This window comes from Puntigrus tetrazona, chromosome 8, assembly GCF_018831695.1.
Source record: "Puntigrus tetrazona isolate hp1 chromosome 8, ASM1883169v1, whole genome shotgun sequence".
NCBI lineage: Eukaryota > Metazoa > Chordata > Actinopteri > Cypriniformes > Cyprinidae > Puntigrus > Puntigrus tetrazona.
The window spans coordinates 13,011,633-13,019,925 of record NC_056706.1 but is presented as its reverse complement, the minus strand read 5'-3'; the positions used below and the strand labels follow the sequence as shown (position 1 = coordinate 13,019,925).

The window sequence follows — 8,293 nt, the reverse complement described above, 5'->3', positions numbered from 1 at the left end:
CCAGTGAACCCCACTGAACACAACTTCTTTTAAACACAGAATACTGACATTAAATAATTAGCAGTAATGGATTCATTGTATTGCGGTGCATCTTAAACAAGGTAAATACGAACTACAGCATAAAGTGCATGAGTTCAGAGTTTAATTCAACAAACCTAAACCAGCTTCGCAAGCTCTTTTGAAAACCACACACAGGTGTGTTAGAGTAGAGTATAGGAGCTAAAGATATTCGGGAATACCTCCACCTGTATTTGCACATTACAATTTTTCCAGACAGCAAATGTATTTACAATAGTGCTATCAAACGGTTAATCACATGCAAAATAAAAGTTTTTGTTTACATAATACACACACACACATATGTGTGAGCGTTTGTGTGTTGTATATATTTATTATGTATATATAAATATAAAAACATGCATGTATATATTTAAGAAAAATGTTGTTTATATATTATAGTTATGTATAAAATATGGGAATATATAAATGTAATTATTTCCAAAATATACACTGTATGTGTGTGTATTTATATAAATAATAAATATACACAGTACACATACATAAATAATGTAAACAAAAACTTTTGGATGCGATTTATCGCGATTAATCGTTTGACAGCAATAATTTACAAATGAGAAGTTGATATGCTAAGGTGTTTTTATGTGTATAGACAGTAATGAGATTTCATAATGCTTAGAACATAAATTATAGCCTGCTGGGTTTGAGACAAGAAATTAAAAAGCCGTAATTTGAACCGTGATAGTGTCCAATATTTAGAAGGATCATATTTACAAATAAATGTTGCATCAAGCAGGCATTTTATGAAAACAGATCGTTGACATCAATAATCGTTTGTTAATTGTTATCATTATTATTGTTATTTCACAAGACTCATTTCTTGACTTGGAGAACAACAGGGTGCATGACGATGCTGTGACTGTCTGGCTGTTTAAGGGCCGTTGTTGTGGTGCTGGCCTGCTGCACACTGCGAGTAACAGGTCCTCCTACTCTCTCTCTCAACCTCAGAGACAAACGGTCCTCTCTTCTGGGCTGTATCTTTATGTCACCCACTCTCTGTTCCATTTTTCTACTTAAAACATGTACCCGGACACCTGGCTCCTGAGAGTTAACCTGAGCGACAGAAGAGAGGACTATCTGCTTTGAAGCCAGCTGTGGCATAAAGCCACCCTTTAGCTCCATAGGCTTGCCTTTTTTACTAGATTGAACCACAGATGTTGACAGAATGGTAGATCTTTTAATCCTAAAATCCTGAGTGGTATCAACTGCTGCATTTTGCTTAATGATCTGATTCTTTGTTATTGTTTTTGGCCCGTGGTCTGACCCTTGTGGCTTTGTGCTCATATTTGCAATTTGCCTGCGAAGGCTCCCGTTGTTCTCCTGGGCTGAAACAATGCTGAGTGTTCTTTTTTTGGAGTTTCTACTGGCCGGTCTCATGGGGCAGCTAAAAGCTACGTGTTTCTTTAAACTAGCATTGTATGTAAACGCTCTCCTACAGTGAGGACATGCAAAAACACCCAGGTCATCCTGAGCAAAGGCCTTTCTTCCTCCAGGAGGTCTGCCCCTTTGCACCAGCTGAGATTTCTTCTTATTCAGGATACTCATTTTTATCCTAACTGGCGATTCGTGAAAGTTCAGTTTTTTTGGTTGGCCAACCTTTTGTGAGAAATTCTGCTTACTATTAACAATCCGTGCAGGTGATAACACCCCATTTTGCGCTTTTGCAAACTGCTTAAGTGGTATAGGATTCTTTTTAGGAGTATATCGCTTCTTGTCACTAGCATTAGCACAAGCTAAGATGTGCTTGTGCAGTTCAGGCATGTTGTCAAAGCTCTTACCACATTTGGTGCAACGAATGGCAGTGCTGAAGGTTTGAGGGATGTTGTGGGTGGTGAAGTTGGTGGCCGATGCTGCCGTCATTCCAGTTGGTGTCCGATTGTGATATGGAAAAGGTGGCGGTTTGAAACTTGGGTAATGTTGGTTAATGCCTAACCTTACATCTGGACCTTTTGATTTCACCCCTCCAGATGCCATGATTTTTATTGTTGTGAACAGTTCCTCAGAAGTGTTGTCCAACAAATCCCTCTCTGCTTTTGAGTTTGTGTTGTCAGGTTCTTGCTTAATTTCTGTAATTGGAAGACCTGGGTCAGCCATGTTCGTTTTGGGATTGTTATGGTTTTCAGGTCTTAACTTGCCATGTACTGCTTCGGTGTTTGAGCACTCTTGACCAGGATGAAGATCTCGCTGATGCTGCTCCAAGTTGCAGAGAAAAGCAAATTCCTTAGAACATGTTTTACAAACATAGATTTTACCAATGCCATGATAACTGGAACGGTGCTCCAGCAAACCTGTGTCACTCTCGAACAACTGCACACAAAATTCACATTTAAAGGGCCACTCTTTTGAGTGCTCACCTACATGTTGACTAAGAATCTTCATGGACTGGAAGGGTTGTTCACAAACATTGCACATGAAGTTCTTGCAAAAAGGATGCAAGGGAGGTAACTCTTCTTCAACTTTGTTTTCCTGCTTAGAACAATTATAAGACTGGACATTTTCCTGTCCATTCTCATTGTTCTCTTCTTCAACAACACTGGTGGAAGCAGTAAGGGTCAATGTATCATCTGTAGAGCTTGTTGACTGCTCTGTTGGTGCTGACTGCGTGGAGGTTTCAGGCAGTTGGGCGGTGTCATTACTGAGAAGTTGTGGCTCAGGTGAGACATGAGGTTCTTGCTGTAATTCATCAACAGGAATTTTATCTGAAAGATATTGAAGAGAATTATGTTGGAGAGTTGGAAGAATATTTTCTGTAGATTGCACAGCAACTGTATACTCAATAACAACAGTGTTTGGAGGAAAAGCCAAGGACGTGACGTTGGACTGGTTAACAGGCAGAGATGGAGAAAATATCTGTGCATCGGAAGCTAATACAGAGTCTACAACCAATGTTCTTTGAGCTAGTTCACATACAGCAGGATCAGCAACCCAGTGAGGGCTTTGTAAACTCAGTGAAGGGACTGCAGGTATAAGGGTTTCCAGACCTCCAGGAGCAGAGGACCCCCAGTCAGGAACTGTCACTTTCATATCACCCTGTGAAAGATGTACAGGATTATCCACGCAGTCTTCTACAGACCCTGTTGGTGCTACATTGTCAGATACCACAAAGGCTGAATGGAGAGTATGAATGTCCTGACTGGGTTCCACTGTGGGAGTCGATAGAAAGGATACGAAAGTTGGAGATGAAGAAGGTGAACACTGAGGTGGAGGGATTGGGGTAGCTGGATGGATACTGACTGGAGTGAGCAGTGGAGGGATTGGATTGATTGAAGCAGGAGGAAGAGCCAACTCAAACAAAAACTTTTCAGGTTTTGGTGGACCTTCATCAGACAATGCCACAACTGCAAGGTTTGTTATGTCAGGGACACTGAGGACACCTGCAGCAGCTGAAGCTTCAACAGAAGCAACGTCTACCCCACCATACTCATTCATAAGCACCTTCTGAAGCATACTAGAGTTAGGTTTGCTCTTCCTTAAAGCAGGTTGAGTGAGATAGACTCCAGCCGAGTCACAATCTAAATTCTTTCCACTAATACTTAAGTCCAGAATGGACTCTGCTAAGGCATCACAGCTCTCTCGCTTAATAACAGAATTAGAGAGGTCCAGTGGTTGTTGATTGCAAGAGTTTCCACCTGTTCTCGATACAGAGCAGTCCAACGGCAAGATCTCTTGCTGCATTGGAGCTCCATCATAGATGTTTATAGGTGAATTCAAAGGCTCTGGTTCCTCATTGTGGCTCTCTAACTTTGACGTCTTTGCTTTTGTAGAATCCTGATCTTGCTTTTCTAAATCCACATCAGGGGTTTGCTGTGGTGAGCTGGGCGGGGAGGTTGTCCTTCTTTTAAATCTAGTTGTTGTTGTTGTTGTTGTAAGTAAAACAGTCAGTGATAAGGAAGGACCCAGTTTTTGGCCATCAGCAATCAGTGCAAATGTTGGTTTACAGCCATCCTGATTTTGAAGGATCTGCTTGAGTTTGGGAGACAGATAGACAGTTTTTTCCTTGTTAAAGGCAACTGTCTCAATGCACTGTGGTAAATCAGTAGTTACTAGTGGTGCTACAGGCGTAGAGGACACTGTCAAGGATGACAAGGAAGATGAGGAGGTACTCAAGATGGATTCAGACTCTAATTCTGTTTTTATTTGTGGGAGTAAAGGTGGGGTAGATGTCCTACGTTTGGTTGAGGACTGTCCAGACAAGTCAGGGGTAAAACTAGTGGTATTCGCTTCTAAATTAAGAGCCTGTGAAATTTGAGCTGGACTGATTATAACAGCATTTAATCCAATCACAGCAGACCCACAAGAGGTCATCTCAATCACCTCACAGTTACTTACAGCACTTGTAGAAACAATTTTCCCATCTATGTAAAAGCTGAGATTCTCTGAAATGTTACTGGAAATGTCAACCATGTACTCCCTTTCCTGATCAATGTCCTCTACACATTGTGAGTTAGCAGTTTGGTTGTCCTGTGCCATCTTAACAAGCTGCTGTTCTTCAGGTTCTTGAATGATTTTGACCTTCTTATAAACTCCTCTAGAAAGAAGATGGCGCTCATGGATCCTGTGCTGATGTCTCCTTAAACTAGTATGAGTTCTAAACGCTTTTTTGCAGTACTTGCAGACATGTGAGGCTTTGACATCATTGTTTTTATCATCCTTTTGTTCACCATCAGCTGAATTAATGCACTTGTTTGGCTCTGGATTCTGTGATGCAGTTTTCAGAGTTTCTGCACTGCCGTGCACATTCTGACTGGCAATGTTTCTATTTTCATGTCTTTTCTCATGCCTCCGACGACTAAACAATGTACTGAAACTCCTTCTGCAGCGACTGCATTTAAAACGCTGTGTGTGGCAGGTTGAAAGAGCATGTGTTTGTATGTGACGCTGCAGGCCTTGACTACTCGCAAACTTTCTTTCACAGCGAGGACAGGATAACTCACCTTGGGGTTTACTACCAGGGTCAAGGTCACCCTTAGTGTCAATTAAAGGCAACTCAGTCCCATAATCCTGTTTTAGGATTCCAACACTTGTCTGACATGTTTGGTTTTGATTAGCTAGATTTTGGGACACAGGCTGGCTTGCACTGTGTTTGTCTTTGTAGTCCATCTTCACATCTCTTCCTTCTTCTATCTCTCCCTCTTGTGGCTCTGAGATGCTATGAAGTGCAGTTTCATCAGAGTGGGCATTTTGAACCTTTGGTTGCTGGAGAAAAACCTCTGATGGCATACTAGGCCTCTCCTCTTCCACAGCTGAAACATAAGAACATGCCTGTGATGCAATGAAGAATTTTGTTTACTCAAATAATAAATAAGTGTGGTAATATATCTACAATATTGTCAAATGTGAAATACATTTCTAAATGTACAAAATGAAGGAAAAAAAAACGTACTGTCATTTGATCTCCACATCTCTTAACTGCTTTCTCAAATGTTTCTTCTGGGGTATGTAAAAGAGGCCCCCTGTTTGCTGAGGGGAAATAAATACAGTAATATTTCTTGACAATTTCTATGAAGTAATCAAGCACTCAAAGAGAACAATAACTTAAAAATAGCAATGCACAAAAATAGCAAAACATAAGTGATACCTCTATTAAAATGACACAGTTTATTTATCAGAGGTTATGTTTGTGTGTGCAAGATAATTAACCAACTTTGAGAGAGACTGCAGCTGATGATTCATGGCATGCTGCAATGTCACTCTCATATGATATTTTAACTAACCCAGGAGGACAAACTCATACACATAAATACAATCATATAACTTGCTGTAGGAAAAAGAAAGATTAATTAATACTAGGTAAGGTTACAATAATAAGGTTAAAATATATATATATATATATATATATATATATATATATATATATATATATATACACACGTCTCCCACTTACTTTGCCCTTCAACATAAAATGATCAATAATGGCAACATATTCATACAAAAGTAACAAATATAAATATGTACACATTTGGTACACTTACATATGGAAAACTGATCATTTTGTAAAATTGTTTAACACCATTAGTTTAACCAAATAAAAATTTGCTAGGGTTAAATTACTAATTGTCCACTGTCACTGTGACATTACAATAGAAGTCATGATTTATGGCTTCATTTCTGATCATGTTAATCTACCTAAAACGACAGGTAGCACATCTATGTTTTCAATTGGTGTTACAACCACACTGCAATAAACATTTTAAGATTACGCACAACCGAAAGTGAGCCCCTGGGATCATTTGTAGTCCACCTGTAACACTGTGGAGGTGTGGGTGGGGTCAGATAAATTTACCTAAGCTAATAATAATAAATAATCTCATTTTACAGGCGCCTCTTAGGGTCACAGGGCGTCATAATGCTGTAAACTTACAACTTATAAACACAATAGCAGCAGAAGCACGAGTCATTGTCTGCGATGCTCAAGAAATAACGTAATGCACCCATAACTGCCGCATTCCCGCTGTCCATATGCGGGGAATCGATTTACCGTGCAGCGGCGGATTATAATGTCAGGCCTTTTTCGATGTATGCATGTGCGCAAATAATTACGCACTTACACAACATAAGTACATGTTGTCATCGAACAGATTAAACTGTTTAAAGCGGGTATAAGCGTGCAAACATGTCTATTGTACAGTCAGGGCGCACATGTTGCGGGTGTCTGACAGCCCTTTAAATAAGACAAACCCCGTTTGGCACTGTCGCTAAGCGCAGACGAGAAGGTCACAGGCAGAGACACACGCTTCACGCTAAAGTGCTTCGACATCCATTTAGTTAGCGCGCCCGTATATCACTAGGGGGTATTTTACGGCGTAATTACGTGCAAAAATAATGAAAATGCACACATGGTTAGTCTCAGTGCTAACTCTCAGACAACATAAACAAGACGGGCATCGCGAAGCTTCGGTGAGCCATTTTACGCCACATTATTATGATTAGGTGTGCCCTTTGGTCTCTACATTAATTTGGAGATACCTGTGTGTTGCTTACCAGCTTTGTTGTGACGCCTCGCCGATTGAGTCTGGTGGGCACGCGCAGGACGCTTGCTACTGCAGACTGCACTGATGACAAGGCGCATGTGCGAGATCTCATGCACCTGTACAGTTACATGAAATATCATGCGCGAAGCACGGGGAAAGCTGATTGCCGTTTTGTTTTAACTGCATGCGCTCGCATATTTCCAGGGAGAATGCTTTATTGACTGGAGCTTTAGAAACATTTTGTTTTGTATACTGTTGTAAAGGCAACCAATTTTGATAGCATTCTCGCTTATTAATGTGGACGCATAAAAACAAAACCTTTGTTTTTGAAAATGTGTTTATAGTAATAGGTGCTGCCGCAAAGAGAAACGACAAAATATCAATATCATCCAGGTATTGAATCTAATAGGTTGAGTAATTTATGTTATTAATGTTTAAAGCATATGATTAAAAGATTATAATTGGCTATAATGGCTATAATGCTTGTTTGTATTTAAAAGTATACTGTTTCATTATTATTTTATATATATATATATATATATATATATATATATATATATATATATATATATATATATATATATATATATATATATATAAAATAAATCTTTTATGCAAATTGCATTCAAGATTTATGTGTTTTCATCATCTATGTGTCAAATGACAGCCTTACTGTAGAGTAAGCAATAGATTACTGCAGAAACACTGGTTGAAAACATATTTATTACAGAACTTTTTTTCTGCTTATGTGAATGGTAAAGGAATAGATCACCCAAAAATGAGAATTACACCATAAACTATGGTCCCAAGCCATCCTAGGCGTCTACTGTTTTTTTGTTTTCCTGGCTCTTTCAAGCTTGGTAATGCTGGTGGCTGGTTGCCATTATTTTGAAGCTCTGTAAATCGGATCTGGGGGAGAGGATCGCGTAATTTTCATTTTGGGTGAACTATTTCTTTAAGAGAAATTAAAGGAATGATTTTTGTAAACACCATGGGAGTGTTACTCATGAATGTCCCCTGAAACAAGAACAAAAATGTTTTTTTTTAATGAAATATTAAATCAATTAAATATTTAAAATAAATTAAAAATGTATTAACAGCAATGCATATATTTACTACTAATGTAAAATAAATGATGTTTAGCTATAAACAAATTTCGGGAGGAGCACGCACTGATAATTAACGCGCTGGCTTCTCGTTTCCTAATCACGCAATTATCCAACCAGAGCAAGAGAAGCCTACTA

The 8,293-nt window shown here is 39.2% G+C and overlaps 1 protein-coding gene across 1 annotated transcript; it reads right to left on the bottom strand.

Moving 5' to 3' along the window:
* Nucleotides 1-500: 500 nt before the first annotated feature.
* prdm2a (PR domain containing 2, with ZNF domain a) lies at nt 501-7,141 on the bottom strand. The gene is made up of 3 exons (XM_043246785.1): nt 7,060-7,141; nt 5,462-5,538; nt 501-5,321 (listed from the first exon to the last, which is right to left on the bottom strand). The coding sequence occupies exons 2-3, from the start codon at nt 5,478-5,480 to the stop codon at nt 892-894; spliced, it is 4,449 nt and encodes a 1,482-aa protein (XP_043102720.1). The 5' UTR covers nt 5,481-5,538; nt 7,060-7,141; the 3' UTR covers nt 501-891.
* Between the last annotated feature and the right edge of the window lie 1,152 nt (nt 7,142-8,293).